The sequence below is a fragment of the Chiloscyllium punctatum genome, chromosome 4 (genome assembly GCF_047496795.1).
Source record: "Chiloscyllium punctatum isolate Juve2018m chromosome 4, sChiPun1.3, whole genome shotgun sequence".
NCBI lineage: Eukaryota > Metazoa > Chordata > Chondrichthyes > Orectolobiformes > Hemiscylliidae > Chiloscyllium > Chiloscyllium punctatum.
In genome coordinates this window covers 7014145-7031860 of record NC_092742.1, presented here as the reverse complement: position 1 = coordinate 7031860, position 17716 = coordinate 7014145, and the positions used below count along the sequence as shown (strand labels likewise).

Sequence of the window (17716 nt, the reverse complement as noted above, 5' to 3'; positions counted from 1 at the left end):
TAGTGGGGTGGGGGGGAACGATTCATATAAACTTCATAATTTTTTTAAAAAAATCATTCATGGGACGAGGGTGTCACTGGCTAGATGAGCATTTATTGTCCATCCCTAATTTCCCAAAGGTCAGTTAAGATTTGACCACTTTGCGAAGGGTCTGGAGTCACATGGAGGCCAGATAGATCTTACTTCACAATTGACAACGGTGTCACTGTCATCATTAAACTCTTATTTGAGTTATTATTATTAAATTCAAATTCCACCATTTGCCGTGGCGGGATTCAAACTCAAGTCCCCAGAACATTACCCGAGTCTCTGGATTAATAGTTTAGTGAAAATATCCCAATATCATAAATTCTAATGGGATTGGACAGGAAAAACACAGGCAGGATGTTCCTGATGACGGGTGAGTTCAGAATGAGGGGTCACACCCGAAGAATACCACTTAAAAGAAGTTAGATGTAATTCTTAGGCTCAAAGAAATCAAAGGGTTTGGGGACAAAGAAGGAACAGGGGACTGAGTTGGATGATGAGCTACCATCATATTGAATGGCAGTGCAGGCTCAAACCACTACAAATGCCGGAGGAAAGATCACAGAAGCGCTTCACAGGAGGCTCCCAAGCACTGAGGATGTCACCTAGACAGGGGACGAAACGTCTGCAACACAAATTCCCAGCTCGGCGAACAGAACCACAACAACTGAAGCTAGTATTGGTCAGTGTGCACAGAAATGATGGATGAATGGGATTTAGTGAAACTTGGAATGTGGCCAACAAAGTTTTCACAAAGTCTATCTGTAGTTGTTCTTCTTAGATGTTAGCTTGACATGGATATCTCCCTAAGCACATGTTCTAGGCCAGTCTGTCCATGATGCACTGCGTGAAGTGCCACCTTTTGAATGTTTAATTAAGGTGCTGTCAGCCTACTCTGGGAGATATAATTGTTCTCACGACACGCAGTTTGAAGAATAACATGCATTTGCGCCAGTCCTCTGACCCACATTTCAACCAGAGCTAACAATAATGTATGTTCATTACATCAAAAATACTAACTAACATCGAAGACACTTGTATCTGTGATACCTGCCTGACGTCAGGGCCCCTGTGATGAAACGGTCTGAGCATCTTTTATAACCGTTGACTCAAAACGATGAAGAAAGGTAATGAACATGTTTCCCTGTGTATGTGAGACTGTGCCTCCAGGATTTCCAATCGCTTTTTGGCTAAAGCCCTGACAACTTTGTTTCTAAACAAAACCTGACTGCCTGAACATTATGACAAAACAATTACTGTACAGAAAGAGGACATTCAACCCACAAGACAGTGTTTATGCTTTTTATTTCTATACATTTCAACATTGACTCCCTCCACCACCACCACCACCACCACACTAACAACAGTGTATAGATGTACTGAAGTACTAAGGCTCCTTGAACAGCAACATCTAAACACTGCTATGTCAACCACAACAAAGAGCAATGGCAATAGTTGCATGAGAACTCCCAGCAGCTGTGGAACTGGGTTGCTGTTACTTTGGAGGTACCACCTTTCAAATGAGACACTATGCCAAGGGTCTTTCTTCCCTCTCAGATGGAAGTTAAAGATCTTTGTGTTACAAGGACACTTGATATTTATCACTGTTGGAAGAAAGCCTGCCATCAACAAGCAAAGTTGGAGGAATGTTTGTAAAGAACAAGCTGTACAGCCGATCTCTCCCAGTTCTCAAGTGAAAACCCTCTCACTGAACTCAGGATGAAATCTATTTGCTGTGGAGAATGTGGGATTGAAGGAATATCTCACGACTGCATTTCCTGCCCAAGCTGGATCTGAGATACCTGTGTGACGTGATTAGTGATTTTGCCATACATGCCAGAACATCGCAATGATGGACTCTGGAACATTCTAATTCTTATTCTTTTACCTGCAAGAATAATCCATTGGCCAAAGTATCTTTTCTTCAGAAAGTCAATCTTGTCAAAGAAATCTGCTTCTGGCCTTTTTTTTCTGAAGATAGAGTGAGTATTGCTTGCACGTACATTTGGGGGAAACTTCGAGGGATAACCATTCTTTCATCTATCTTATTCCATGTGAGTGTTAACCAATTATTGCATCTTCATCGATTAAGCTTGCTTTGACAATAAATCACTAATTGTGTTTATTCATTTGATAGATGCTGTAGATTGAAACTTGATATCGATAAGATATTTAGTTGGTCATCTCAGTTTCCGTAAGAAGTTCTTTTATTTTATATTCTGACCTGTGGACCACAGCAATCATCCATACACTTAGCCTCAATCATAACTTGCAGCTCTATTCAAAAAAGAGCAGGGAAGATCCTCACAGGGCCCTGGGACATAAGTTCTTCCATATATGACATAATTAAAAAGCACCAGTATCAGTTCATTATCTCATTTCTGCGATTTCAACAGAAACAACACTTTGAAAAATACGCAATGACATCCAAGTGCTTCGGAGTTTCCCAAGACTGTAAATGCTGTATATAAATTGTAGGTCTTTATTTGAAACAAATCTATGGATTGAGAAGAAACTCAATGCATTCCTTCAGCCACTATTTTTAAGAATTTCAGTTTGAATTTATTTTTTGCCAGCCAACAGAGAATAATTTGTCAGGTCCACACAGGAATTGAAGGTGAAGGCATGGAGGGATTTGTTGTTTACAATATTAGGTATTAATTCCAAATTGATGCCAAAGCAGGTACTTATTATTTTTAATCACTAAGGGAGAAAAGATGAAGGTGAACTGACAACTTGTCCAACTTTAACGGGAAACATTTAATGGGATTCAGATTCACAATCACTTGTTTTTTATCTGGATTCCAAACTTACAATTACTTTCAGTATTAGCGATTGGTATGTGATAGCACAGCAGAGTCTATGCTCTCTCCTGACACAGTGTACACTTGTCCTGCTGGCTGCTTATCCACAGTTTAAGCTGGTGTGGAAATCTCACACATCTCACATTAATTCTTCAATGAAAACCAAGTGACAGCACAGATTCGCCCTACCTTACATGTTCCTTTATGAACAGTGTGATTTAATAGCTTTGTTTGGTAAAACTGCTGCAGCTGCTCTGTGTAGAATGAGCAGTAAATGTAATCTGCTATTACATAATGTAATATGAAAAGAATTCTGTTAGCACTTTGCAAAGCTGTAGAGAGACAGCGCTGGATATCAGGAATGGCTCATTGTATCTGATGTTACATGCTTGTCTCACACAGCTGTGATGTGGCACAATTTGGTCAAATCAAGGAATGCATCAAATCTATAATGGCCCCGATCACTCTTCATTTGACAACACTAACTCCCCTGAGTTTGTTCATTTTTATTTTTTTTTATATAGAAAAACACTGATCCTATGGAATGAACAGAAAAGATGTCAAAGCAACTCAAACCAGTGAATCCACAATCAGCAATCAACAATTTATAAAGAGGCCATGGATTTTCTTCCTGTGGCACTGAGCTAACGGCATGGGCACTCCCTGACACTCTGACATCACACTCACCGCGAGGACTTATTACTGAACATAACTGATCATTTCTGCATGGTTTCAAACAACAAAATGGACCTTCAGCAGATTAGACAATGACGACTTCTTGCAGACCCCTGCCTATTGGAAATTAGCAGCTCATTGTTTAGAGACATGCTATCACACCAATTCCAGTAAAATCCAGGCACATGGAAATGTGGGTGCACTTGTGGAATTTTTTTCAAGTTGGCATTCCCACGTGACATTCCCACGTGACATTCCCACGTTTTGTCCCCCAGATTTCTAAACCATCTCTCCTACACCCTGTTGTTTCAAGGTACACAGGATTAAAAAAAACTAAATTATTCAAATTAACTGTAATAAATAGCAAATTCTGTACAAAAAATAAACAAGGAAACAAAAACTCCAAAAGCCAAGAGTTGCCATTTCATTTTCAAATAGCTCCTGATCAAAAAAAAAAGTTCTTCGGTCACACATGCCTGAAAACCGTCATCATGTCACGTGCCAGGCAAAGACAGTCCCAGGCTTTCGCGACTGCTTTCCTGGATCAAGCCGGTCACGCAGGAGAACGGGGCTCTGCCACCAAGCTGTCTGCCTTGAACAGAACAGGAAACACTCCCAACTTTCCGACCGGCTTCAATGCTCCTTCGGGAAAGTGCCATCATCCTCCATCATTTAGAATCCATCCTCCTCCTCCATTTCAAAGCCATAATCTTGAAGAGAAAGATAAAGTCTGTCAGCCTTCCACAAGTGTAAATTCTCTCTCACATTTCTCCTGCTCAGATTCTATCTTCCCTCTTCTCCTTAACACATGAACCCAGACTAAGGTACAGTTTTGCAGGCACCTCACACTCCCTCAAGTGGACTTTCCTCTCAAATTCAATTATAACAGAAAAATGCTCTGAGGTGCTTTGCAGTTGGATGTTTGTAGAGTCCCAATCTATTTAACCTTTGCTCATAAGACAACCCCTCCATCCCAGAGATCATCCTAATGAACCTTCGCCGAACTGCCTCCAATGAACATATACAGAGTATTAAAACTGTTCTTACCATCCCGTGGTTGACCAGTTCTACAGTTTTACTGCCTGCTGCTGGCATTTGTTGGAAGGATTCACATGTTAATACCTCATCTGGTGTTTGTTATGAACACATCATCTGTGGTCATCAAGTCCCAAGTGAACCCAGAAGTTCTGGTGCAGAATCAGGGACATTGCCCACTGCACCACAAAACTTCCTTTGAACTTCTAAAGTCCCTCTGTAGCCTTTCTCCTTTGAACATTTTTTTTTTAAAACACTCACCATTTCCACCGATAAGCTGCAGTGCACTGAGGCAGTTCTCTTCCTCTTCTTCCACTTCCTCCTCCTCTTCCACCTCGTCCTCATTATAAACTACAGGGCCACTCTCGACCAGCACTGCAACAGGCTGCTCTACCTGACTAGCACCAGGTCCTGAGTCAGGAGCCTGCAGGAGACACAGGATGAAAAATACATCAGTGTAATCATAGTGACTGCCCTTCACACACATTCAGAGACAGGCAGCAGTGTGAGGGCCTCCAGACACACCAGAGAGACAGTGCGAACGCGAGTGACCAACAGCAAGACAGAGACAAAAATAGAGAGACACAGACAGAAAAAAAGCGAGGGGGAGGAGACACACACACACACACACACACAGAGGGAGAAACAGAGAGAAACAGACAGTGAAACAGAAACAGAGACAGAGGGGAGAGACAGAAGGGCAGAGAGAACAAGAGGGATAGATAGAGAAATAGAGATAGAAAGACTTGGAGAAAGAGAAAAATAGAGGGGGAGAGAAAATAGGATGCACAGTGAATGCTGAGGACTCCCAGAGCCCCTCTACTGAGATTATATTACTGTGGTGGCTCGTTGGCAGTGGAGGGCAGACTGGGGATAGAAGTTGACTAACAGTAAATTGACAAAAATGATTTTGAAAGTATAACTACATCAAGCTGTTGCTGTGTTGTCTGGAGGACAGCTCCTCTAATCCGAGCACCAGACCTGACTTCAGCAAGGAGTAGTTTTCAAACATGACTGAGTTGGGATTACACAATTCTAATCCTGATGTGATTCCTGGACCATAACCACAAGCACAATCCAGTTTCTGAATTTGTCCTCCATCTTTTAGCAAGGTGTCCTATGCTTCCCTCTCACTACATCACCTCTTCTCAACAATGGCTTAATTTTATATAACAACTTTAGGATTCCAAGCTCGCGCGCAGGCCGTGTTTAAAACAAAGAATAACATTGAGCTACATCAGGACACGTCAGGTGAGATGAGTAAAGACTTGGGTTTGTTATCGACTGACTGACAGTGACTGCAGTGAATTGTTAATGGCTTATTGTACCAAATGTCCCCAGGCCGGTGAAAGGTGGTCAACTTGTTCGACAGTTTCAGTGCTTAATACCGGAGACCTTCCTGGGGTACTTCAGCAAAGTGTCAACCATATGGGGATCTTTCATAAAACAATGATCTGAGGATGAAGAAGATCTGAAAGAAGCAGAGACTGCTGGAGAACTCAGCAGATGTGGCAGCATCTGCGTTTCCAGTGACATAGTTTCAAACAATGTTCTGAAGAAAGGTCACTGGATTTGAAATGTTAACTCTGTTTCTCTGCTCAGATGGTTCCCAGACCTGCTGAGTTTCTCCAGCAATTTCTGTTGGGGGACCTCAAGTTGCTCTAACTACTTTAAATCAAGGCAGAGTGATTGCTTTAATTTGCCTGAAACATTGATTTTCCTGCTCCTCGGATGCTGCCTGACCTGCTGTGCTTTTCCAGCACCACTCTGATCTAAACTCTGATTGCTTTAATTAGCAGGATTCCAGCCTTACGTTGTAAAGCCTAAATTTTCAGATTGTACCTTTTAGTTAGGTTTCTGTTTATTACTCATTTATGGGGTATTGTTGGCCATCCATCTCTAATTGCCCTAGATACCAGGGAGAGCGACTGTGATATACTTGCACATTAGCATTGAGAGGAAAGAGATAGGACAGGTTTTAGCATCTTGAGGGGGATAAAATGCCCAGGCTCCATGACAGGTATCCAAGGTTGCTGCAGGAGATAAGGGAGGAGACCGAGGGGCTCTGGCAATAATTTTTAAATCCTCTCTGGCCACATAGGACTGAAGGACAGCTAATGTGGTACCATTATTCAAGAGAGGTGGTAGGGATAAAGCAGGAAACTGAGCCTGTTGTCAGTGGTAGAAAAATAATGGAAACCTTGTGAGGGACAGAATTAATCTCCACTTGGAGAGGTAAGGATTGATCAAGGATAGTTAGAATGGCTTTGTACGGAGTTCATGTCCAATAAATTTTAATTTTTCAAGGAGGTGACTAGGTGTGTAGATGAGGGCAGTGCAGTAAGTCTTGTGATAAAGTCTTACATGGCAGGTTAGTTAAGAAGCTAAGAGTCCGTGGGATCCAGGGCAAGTTGGCAAATTGGATCCAAGTTGGGCTAGGAGCAGGAAGCAGAGGGAGATGGTTGAAGGGTGTTTTCAGGACTTGAAGCCTGTCTCCAATGGAGTACCATAGGGTCAGTGCTGGGTCCTTTGCTGTATACAAATATGACTGTAGTAGGTATGATCAATAAGCTCACAGATGGTACGATAATAGGTGGTGTAGCAAATATGAGGAGGAAGCCTAGGGCTACAAAACAACATAGACAGGCTGCTCAGATGGGCTGAACAGTGGCAACTGGAATTTAACCTGAGACAGAGAGAGCACACGACATGCACACACTACAGGTCAAGTGCTGGAACAAGTGGGATTAGAATAGGTAGATGATTAATGACCGGTGTGCATAGGATGGGCCAAAATGCAGTTTCTGTTCTGTAAAAAGCTCCAACTCTATTTTGGCCAAATAATGCTAAATTATGAAAAGGAAGAACTTTTTTTTTGAAACACAGTGGCTTAGTGGTAAAGCCGTGGAACTCCCTGCTCACTCGGGGCAGGGGGGGAAACGCTGTATATTGGAAGTGGAGATGGTGAATCATTTCAAATTGGATAGGAACTCGACAAAATAAATTTCTATGAGTACAGGGGTAGAACGGGGAAATAGGTATGAGTTGCTCAATAGCGAGTCGGTCCAGTAACAGAGGGCTGAATGGCCTATGACATGGACAGAAATGCACTGAGTATTGGATAGACAGCTGAGATTTACTCAGTTAAGGCTGATTGAGGGAAAAATTACCTCAGTAAAAGGGCAGGTGGGAAAATGAAAGTGCTGCCTCACCACTTAGCCATCTATTATAATTCCAGGATATATATGTAGTCCTCATGTCCACTGCTGTTCTCACTTGGGATTAAATATGATATCCCAACCTCTGCGATCGGATAACCCAGCACAGGGACTTAAGCAAACATCTTGCTGGTCTCTCAGGCTGAGTACTGGATTAGGCTACAGATCTGACCACTGAGGAGCCAGGAGAAGAAACGTGGCATTGTGGTCGGAATTCCCGAAATGAAAGCGGGGGGATGGAGCGGTAGGCATCTTTCACAGTGGTGTAAACAGTGGTCTAAAATATTCGGGCCCCTTGTGGGGCAGGTAATATTCTGGTGGTACTTGGGCAACACCTTCCTTAGATTGGCTTGACTGAAGTTGCCAGATAAATGAGGTGCTGCATTTTGGGAAAGCAAATCTTAGCAGGACTTATACACTTAATGGTAAGGTCCTCGGGAATGTTGCTGAACAAAGAGACCTTGAAAGTGGAGTCGCAGGTAGCTAGGATAGTGAAGAAGGCGTTTGGTATGCTTTCCTTTATTGGTCAGAATATTGAGTACAGGAGTTGAGAGGTCATGTTGTAGATGTACAGGATATTGATTAGGCCACTTTTGGAATATTGCGTGCAATTCTGGTCTCCTTCCTATCAGAAGGATGTGGTGAAACTTGAAAGGGTTCAGTAAAGATTTACAAGGATGTTGCTGGGGTTGGAGGATTTGATCTATAGGGAGAGGCTGAACAGGCTGGTTTTTTTTCCCCTGGAGCATTGGAGGCTGAGGGGTTACCTTACAGAGGTTTATAAAATCATGATGCGCACGGATAGAATAAATAAACTAAGTCTTTTCCTTGGGGTGGGGAGTCCAGAACTAGAGGACATAGGTTTAGGGTGAGAGGGGAAAGATATAAAAGAGACCTAAGGGACAACGTTTTCACACAGAGGCTGGTATGTGTATGGAATGAGCTGCCAGAGGAAATGGTGGAGGTTAGTACAATTGCAACATTTAAAAGGCATCTGGATGTGTATATGAATAGGAAGGGTTTGGAGGGATATGGGCCGGGTGCTGGTAGGTGGGACTAGATTGGGTTGGGATAGCTGGTCGGCATGGATGGGTTGGACCGAAGGGTCTGTTTCCATGCTGTACATCTCTATGACTATGACAAAGACAAGGGGTTGCTGAGAGACAATACTGAACGTGAAGACATCACTACTCTGTGTATAATATTTAGGATGGATTGACAATTTAACAATGCTCAGTTACCTTTAATTCTTACTAATTTTATCACTGACACTACCTGTCTGTTACATCAGGAAAAACGTGTGCTAATCTTCGGTAATTAGCAGCAGCCATTGCAATAAAACACAATTCCCCAGGTACTTTATCAGATTGGGTCTGAAAATTAAAATGTTTTTAAATTCTTATTAAAATGTACCAATGCAAATTAATCCATTATAATTTTTTTAAAAAGCTAACTTATTAAAAGATTCGAAACAATCACAATCTTGAGCCTCATTTATTTTGACAATGGCGACGACCCTGGTGGGAGACTGTGTGTGTCTGTGTCTGTGTGTGTGTACGTATATATGTGTATCTGTGTGTGTGTGTGTATGTATGTGTGGGTGTGTCTGTGTGTGTGTGTCTGTGTGTGTGCGCATTACACACACACAGCAGAATGTCACCTATACCAGAGGTTTGGACAATGCTGATGGGAGGGAGGAGGGTAGGATTGGGAGGACATTGCAGATGAGAAGGCAGCTGTAAAGATTCACCTCTTGAAGCCATTTTATTTTGTAACCTTCCTCACCCTGGACTGGTTTTGTAACTGTTCGCCCAGCTACTCCATATAATGACATCAGGGATCCCAAGCTAGACTGATTATTGAGACTTGGGGCTATGACCTAACTTTACAACTTCTCCGTTTCCTACATCACTGAATCAAATGGCACTGCTCTTCCCTCCTTTACTTCCTTCCTGGATTCATAAAAGTGGAATGGCTCCTTGTTTCAGTGCAATCCCACTGCAATGAACTACAGGGATCCAGGTTCGATTCCAGCCTTGAGCGACTGTCTGAGTGGAATTTGCATGTTGTCCCCATGTTATCGTGGGTTTCCTCCAGGTGCTCCAGTTTCCTTCCACAGTCCAAAGGTGTGCAGGATAGATGAATTGGCCATACTAAATTGCCCACAGTGTTCAGGGATGTGCAGATTAGGTTCATTAGTCAGGGATAAATATAGGATAATAAGGTAGGGTAATGGGTTTGGGTGGGTTACTCTTCAGAGGGTCGGTGTGGATATGTTAGGCGGAAGGGCCTGTTTCCACATTGTAGGGATTCTATGATTCAGGATTAGTGGTGCTGGAAGAACACAGCAGTTCAGACAGCATCCGAGGAACAGTAAAATCGACGTTTCGAGCAAAAGCCCTTTATTCCTGATGAAGGGCTTTTGCCCGAAACATCGATTCTACTGCTCCTCGGATGCTGCCTGAACTGCTATGCTCTTCCAGCACCACTAATCCAGAATCTGGTTTCCAGCATCTACAGTCATTGATTTTACCTATTCTATGATTCACCCCAACTATAGCAAGAAGGTAGTGCCACGGCATCAGACCTCAGCACTGACCCCAACGACTGCAGTCCCACAGCACTGACCCCCAAATGTCTGCAGTCCCACAGCACTGACCCCCAAATGTCTGCAGTCCCACAGCACTGACCCCCAAATGTCTGCAGTCCCACAGCACTGACCCCCAAATGTCACAGTCCCTCAATACTGACCACCCAATGACTGCAGTCCCTCTCCACTGATCCCCAATGACTGCAGTCCTTCAGCACTGACCCCTATGAGAGGAGTTCCTCAATACTGACCCCCAATGATTGCAGCCCCTCAGCATTGACACCCAATGACTGCAATCCCACAGCACTGATCCCCAAATGTCTGCAGTCCCTCAGCACTGACCCCCAATGATCGCACTCTCACAGCACTGACCCCCAAATGTCTGCAGTCCCTCACCACTGATCCCCAATAACTGCAGCCCCTCAGCACTGACCCCCAATGACTGCAGTCCCACAGCACTGACCCCAATGACTGCAGTCCCTCAGCACTGACCCCAATGACTGCAGTCCCTCAGCACTGACCCCCAATGACTGCAGTCCCACAGCACTGACCCCAATAATTGCAGTCCCTCAGCACTGACCCCCAATGACTGCAGTCCCACAGCACTGACCCCAATGATTGCAGTCCCACAGCACCGACCCCAATGACTGCAGTCCCTCAGCACTGACCCCCAATGACTGCAGTCCCACAGCACTGACCCCAATGACTGCAGTCCCACAGCACTGACCCCAATCACTGCAGTCCCTCAACACTGATCCCCACTGACTGCAGTCCCACAGTACTGACCCCAATGTCTGCAGGCCCTCAATACTGACCCCAATGTCTGCAGGCCCTCAATACTGACCCCCAATGTCTGCAGTTCCTCAACACTGATCCCCACTGACTGCAGTCCCACAGTACTGACCCCAATGTCTGCAGGCCCTCAATATTGACCCCAATGACTCCAGTCCCACAGCACTGACCCCCAATGTCTGCAGTTCCTCAACACTGACCCCCAATGACTGCAGTCCCACAGTACTGACCCCAATGTCTGCAGTTCCTCAACAATGACCCCAATGTCTGCAGTTCCTCAACACTGACCCCAATGTCTGCAGTTCCTCAACACTGACCCCAATGTCTGCAGTTCCTCAGCTCTGACCCCCAATCAGTGGCATCAGCAACACCGTGGTAAGAGGATTTGACATTTTAAAATACCATAAAACCTGAGTAAAGGCTTGTTACCGGGTTATTTGCTGGTTTTTTCGAAGGTACTGACGAAATCAGGGGACGAAGTCTGGAAGAGAAAGGAGAATTAGTCTTTGAGTTGGCGTTTTCAGTTTGATCCTTTAACATTCAGACCAAAATCAAAGGGTGGACTGAATTGTACACTTCAAAGTAATAATCCTGTAGCTCCTGTTTCACATTAAAGCAGGTTCAGTGGGCCTGAAGTTATACCTGTGTGAAAGTTTTAAATGTACAACAGAAAAATAATCAATTTAAACATGGTCAAGGTTTTAACTAATCTGTGAGGTGATATATCTAGGGTGTTCAAACATGGCTCAGTATTAGTGTGTGTGAATAAGACACTAGAGAGATGGGCTTCAACTGAAAAGTGAATATATTAGAGTGGGGTATAAAAGGGAAGTGTACTGTCCATAGCTGAGGCCTGATCTCAGTTTACGAGGGAGCGCTGGTGGAAAGGCTGATGAAGTAAGCAGTGGGAGTCGTGTCTGGAGATAACAAAAGCCTGGATGTGTATTGCATGTGAACAGAGACAAAAATACAGTTTGACCACTGGAACAAGACAGAAATAAAAAGCTGCAGATTTTGGAAATCTGAAATGGAAACAGAAAACGTTGCGCAGTTCTAGTGTTATCTGTGAAGAGAGGAATAGAGTTAAAAGGTTCATGTCTGTGACCTTTCATCACACTGAACATTACTAGCTTCACCAAGAGAAATCATCTCAACACTATTCACCAGGCCGACTCTGACATGATGAACCTTGTCAGTGAGCAGGGGCAGGAAAACACCATGTGTCACTGCAGGAGGAGCTGGTCTGGAGATTACATTTTATTGGCATGATTGGCAGCTCTTGTTCACACAGTATCAGAGAAACTACAAAGCCAAGGCACCCGAGGGACACCAGCTCCTAATTAACACACTTAGGAAATGATCTGTGCTTAATGAGGGGGACTGCTCCATGCTGCTGTCAGAAAGGCAGGCACAGACTGGCTGACACAGAGTGATAGATCGGAGAGCTCTGTGTTTCCTCAGGACTGCTGCTTCATTGTATAATTAATTTCCAAGGTTATCTGAAAGGCCTGTGGCAGTTTGTTTAATTGGGAAGCAGCTTTTCAGGAATTTAGCCCCTTCCCGGTTTAACTAGAAAATTGATTTGTGTTTGGAGATAAGTTTGTTCTTTATCCTTGCACAAAATCTCCCAATCACAGCACATATCCTGGAGTGTTTGATGGGGACAGTGTTGAGGGAGCTTCGCTCTGTATCTAACCCTGTGCTGTCCCTGTCCTGGGAGTGTTTGATGGGGACAGTGTTGAGGGAGCTTCGCTCTGTATCTAACCTCATGCTGTCCCTGTCCTGGGAGTGTTTGATAGGGACAGTGTAGAGGAAGCTTCACTCTGTAACTAGCCCTGTGCTGTCCCTGTCTTGGACTGTTTGATACGGACAGTGTAGAGGAAGTTTTACTGTGTGTCTAGTACTGTTCTGTCTCTGTTCTGGGAGTATTTGATGGGGCCAATAAATGGAGCTTGATTCTACATCTAACCCTTTAGAAACATACATTATGACTTTCCTCACAGTATACCAAGTGCATAAACATTATCTCGGAGAAAGTGAGGACTGCAAATGCTGGAGATCAGAGTCAAGAGTCTGTGCTTATGCCTGAAACGTTTCTCCTGCTCCTTGGATGCCACCTGACCTGCTGTGCTTTCCCAGCAACACACTCTCAAAGCATAAACATTATCGACAGGAATGGAAACCCCCCTCCCATTCTGGCACTTTCCCCTGCCACCGCAGGAACTGTAAAACCTGTGCCCACACCTCCTCCCTCACCTCTATCCAAGGGCCTAAAGGAGCCTTCCATATCCATCAAAGTTTCACCTGCACATCCACCAATAATATTTATTGTATCAGTTGCTCCCGATGTGGTCTCCTCTACATTGGGGAGATTGGACGCCTCCTAGCAGAGCGCTTTAGGGAACATCTCCGAGACACCCACACCAATCAACCACACCGCCCCGTGGCCCAACATTTCAACTCCCCTCCCACTCTGCCGAGGACATGGAGGTCCTGGGCCTCCTTCACCGCCGCTCCCTCACCACCAGACGCCTGGAGGAAGAACGCCTCATCTTCCGCCTCGGAACACTTCAACCCCAGGGCATCAATGTGGACTTCAACAGCTTCCTCATTTTCCCTTCCCCCACCTCATCCTAGTTCCAAACTTCCAGCTCAGTTACTGTCTCCTTGACTTGTCCGACCTGCCTATCTTCTTTTCCACCTATCCACTCCACCCTCTCCTCCTTGACCTATCACCTTCATCCCCACCCCCACTCACCCATTGTACTCTATGCTACTTTCTCCCCACCCCCACCCTCCTCTAGCTTATCTCTCCACGCTTCAGGCTCACTGCCTTTATTCCTGATGAAGGGCTTTTGCCCGAAACGTCGATTTCGCTGCTCGTTGGATGCTGCCTGAACTGCTGTGCTCTTCCAGCACCACTAATCCAGTATTTGGTTTTCAGCATCTGCAGTCATTGTATTTACCATGGAAACCTGACTGCCAAGGTGAAACTGAGAGAAGACGACCATCACCGAGATCCTCCTATTTCTCAGTAAATACCATCTGCCTCAACTTTGGTGGGATTTTTGTCTACTTTGTTGCATACTCAGGATCCTCAACTTCTTTCAGATTGTTAATAAACATGCACAGGTAAATTCCTGTAATGCACAGAAAATAAGGTCAAATCACAATCCAAGACAGCATGTTTTAGTAAAATGCCAAATCCTGCTAGATGGAGGACAGATCATCACTTGTTTCAGGTCACTCCCAAGTCTCATGACTCTGAGCTCACTCAGCAGCATTAAGAATGCAACCATTCGCCTCACATCAGAGAATTCTCCTTACTTCAAAATTACAGCAGTAGCTAAGCTCAAAGAAAGGAAACACACATGGGAGGCAAAGACTGGGATGCCCCTTTCCAGAAATTTATGTTTAGCAACTTTATTTGGAGATAAACACTGGAGATAAACAGAATTTTCTGAAGGTACCAGCTGGTCTGAAAACGTTTGCTTCAGGTTTGCTTGGAATCAACAGTTCAAAAATGCTGGGTGAAGCAGCTGTCAATTGTTCTGCCAACTGACTGACAGCCTGAAATGGCTGTGAAAAGGGTGATTTTTCTCTTTGTGTAACAAGCTGACGTGTCGGTTGAAAAGCTGACAGGGTAATGTTTGGAGAAATGAGGACAAAGGAGAGAGTCAGGGCACAGGGACACTGAATGGCTGATCCTCACCCAGTTACAAACACGGTCTCTGTGCAGTCACTGCTGCTTACTCCAGTGCGTTAGTGGGGCAGAGGGTGGGGGAGATGTGTTAGAGGTTACTGTCAGAGGAACAGTGCTTTTCAGAATTAGCATTGTTACATAATAGTGAGAGCGCAAGGGTACACAGAGATTTACATAAATATGTACAATTGTTGGTGTACTACTGAAAATGAAAAAAATCACAGCTCAGCCTGATGACATTATTCCCAGACATGAGTCACTGGAAGCAATTGGTGGGATCCCAGCAAAGAGGTTCTTCAACCTTCTCTGGTTTCTTTGGTCTCTTTGCCTCCCTTTCTGAAATTAAGACACTCGGTGGCCAAGATGATAGAAACTCTCCTCATACATCTGATATGGTTCAGTGTCAAAGCACTTGCTAAATAATACCCTGAAATGAAAGGTCCTATATCAATGCAAATTGTTGTTGAAATAATCTAAAAGTCTAAGCACTGTCTAATCTGCAAATCACTTCAGAAATCAGTCAATAGGAACACCTGTTTAAAAGAAGATGCTAACATGATCCCATTTGTTTCAAGTGTATTGCAGGCTTCACGCTGTGCTGCAGTTGGAATGTGCATCACGTAGGGACACAGTGAAGTGTACCTGAAATAAAGCCATTCCGCTATCATTCTTTCTCCCCCCCCCCTGACAGTTGGGTCCCATGCCAAGGTATGGTTCACCTGGCAGCAGCTGTTCTCTGGTAACCTGGGCCAGTTGCCATCCTGTGTAAGTTTGGACAGTTTCAACAACCACCAATAGCAGCAGCAGCACCATTTCGAGCATACAATGTCTCTGACATTGGGAAGTCCCAAAGTGCTTCACATCAGCATAAGGAAAGGAACAGATGGCTAGCTGGAAAAGGAGATATCGGTGGGCTGATCAAAGCTAGCCAAAGAAATGGAATTCACAAGAGGGCCATTCAGGAAGTGAGGAAGACTGACGGGATTTCAGGAAAATCCTCCATTGGAGACACAGAAGGAGCAATGTGTAGCAGAGACTGTTCAAACATGGGTTGGTGCTATACTAAAAACGGAGGAGGGTGTGTTGGAATAGAGAGATTAAAATACAAGGAGGAGAATTTTAAAGCTGAAGTGATCACTGGAAGGTTAGTGAGATACATGGGGCAGCACAAGCCTTACCCAACAGGAATCATCAGATAGAAATGTAGAACTCTACTACATTTCTCTGCCCTCCCTAGACCATTTCTACTGAAGCTAACTGCAATTTATAAAACAGGTCTGGGTCTATGTGCTCCCTATGGTTCAGCTAAACTGCCATAACTGCCATAAAGGATGCTCCACATTGACACAACCAGAGTGCAAGATGGCCCAGTCTGAGAGATTGAGGATCACTGCATGAATGTCCAGTTGATCTGAGATTCCTCTGCAACGATCAATGGGAATGGATCAGAGGGGACCCAGATCGAGTGCTAGCTGTACACAGGAATTCCCACTCAGCTTTACGACTGCAGTGTCTGAGCGTGAGAGAATGTGTGTGTGCGTGTGCGTGCATGTATGAGAGTGCGCATGAGACAGTATGTGTGCGAGTGTGTAGTAATGTGTATGTGACAGGGAGAGTGCAAGGAAGTGTGTGAGAGAGAGAGTGCACGTGTGGGTGTATGTGTGTGCGAAAGTGGGTACTGCAGATGCTGGAGATTAGAGTCAAGATTAGAGTGATGATGGAAAAGCACAGCAGATCACACAGCATCCGAAGGGCTTTTGGCTGAAACATCGATTATTCTGCTCCTCAGATGTTGCCTGTATGAGTATGCGTGTATGTGCCTGTGCGAGAGGGTGAGGCAGTGTGAGAGTGAGTAAGAAAGTATATGACAGTGTGAGCACGAGAGGGTGTGCGTGCATGCGCGAGAGAAACTGTATCCGTGAGAGAGAGTGTATGAGCATGTGACAGATTGAGACTGTGAGAGAGTGTGAGAAGGAGAGAGTGTGAGGGTGTGTACACGCACAAGTGTGTATATGCGTGTGTGTGCACATGAGTGAATGTGTTTTTGTTTGTGGATGTAAAAGCAGTTCCCTCAAAGCCACATGCAGCTACAGCTAAGCCTTGTTCACCTCTGAGGTATAGTATAGGGGAGAGTTTTAGAACTGGAACGTGTTCACTTGGCCTGTGGGAGGCCCAAGGATTCTCCACTTACCCAGCCTGGTATCCCAGCCGTGTTGAGGGAAATATCCCTGCTTGGTTTGTGTGTTTGTGTCAAACTGAAAAAGGAACGTGTTGCTGCTCACCAACACCTTGGAGTATCAACAATGCTCCTGGGATGCTTGGGAATTGTAAATGAAAGCTCAGTATTTCATGGATTCCCCCAATACGATTGGGGGTGGTGAAAGTGAAAGCTTCCTGACAGAGGATGATGAGCTTCCACCTGGTCTCAGCGGGTCACTGGATCACTCGTGGCTCGTGTGGCTGTGCTGTAATCTCCAGATCGTCACTGCCCATTCAGGTAACGCTCCTCCAACCGGGGAAATAAAAACCAAGCCTAAATAAGCAACTAGGATCAGACTCCTCTACATACCCGGGGTTACAATTCATAGTTATGATTTCAGGGACCTCTGCTGCACCAGGCATGACTCGGGGGGGCAGCACTTTCACCTCAGAGTCAGAGGTCAATCGGCATAAAGACAAAACCTAGCTGGAGCTCGCTCTTCCAGAGGTGTTGAGTTGCTGAATAAATATTAAACTGAGGCCTGTCCAGCTGCTCAAATGGACATAACCACAGGGGATGAACCTTACAGCTCTTCCAGTATGTTCCTAGTGAGATGACACAGAAAGCACTATACCAGTGCAAGTTATTGTTTTTTTTAAGTAATCTGGTTGG

The 17716-nt window shown here is 44.7% G+C and overlaps 1 protein-coding gene across 2 annotated transcripts in view; it reads right to left on the bottom strand.

Annotated features, from left to right (window-relative positions):
• Positions 1–2216: 2216 nt before the first annotated feature.
• Positions 2217–17716, bottom strand: part of brf1b (BRF1 general transcription factor IIIB subunit b) — a 482080-nt gene continuing 466580 nt past the window's right edge. For both annotated transcript variants that reach the window (XM_072568024.1, XM_072568025.1), the window contains 3 exons: positions 11571–11622; positions 4803–4965; positions 2217–4216 (listed from right to left, as the gene is read on the bottom strand). In XM_072568024.1, the coding sequence (XP_072424125.1) occupies positions 4179–4216; positions 4803–4965; positions 11571–11622 (253 nt within the window). In that variant the 3' untranslated portion in view covers positions 2217–4178. The remainder of the gene's footprint in view (positions 4217–4802; positions 4966–11570; positions 11623–17716) is intronic.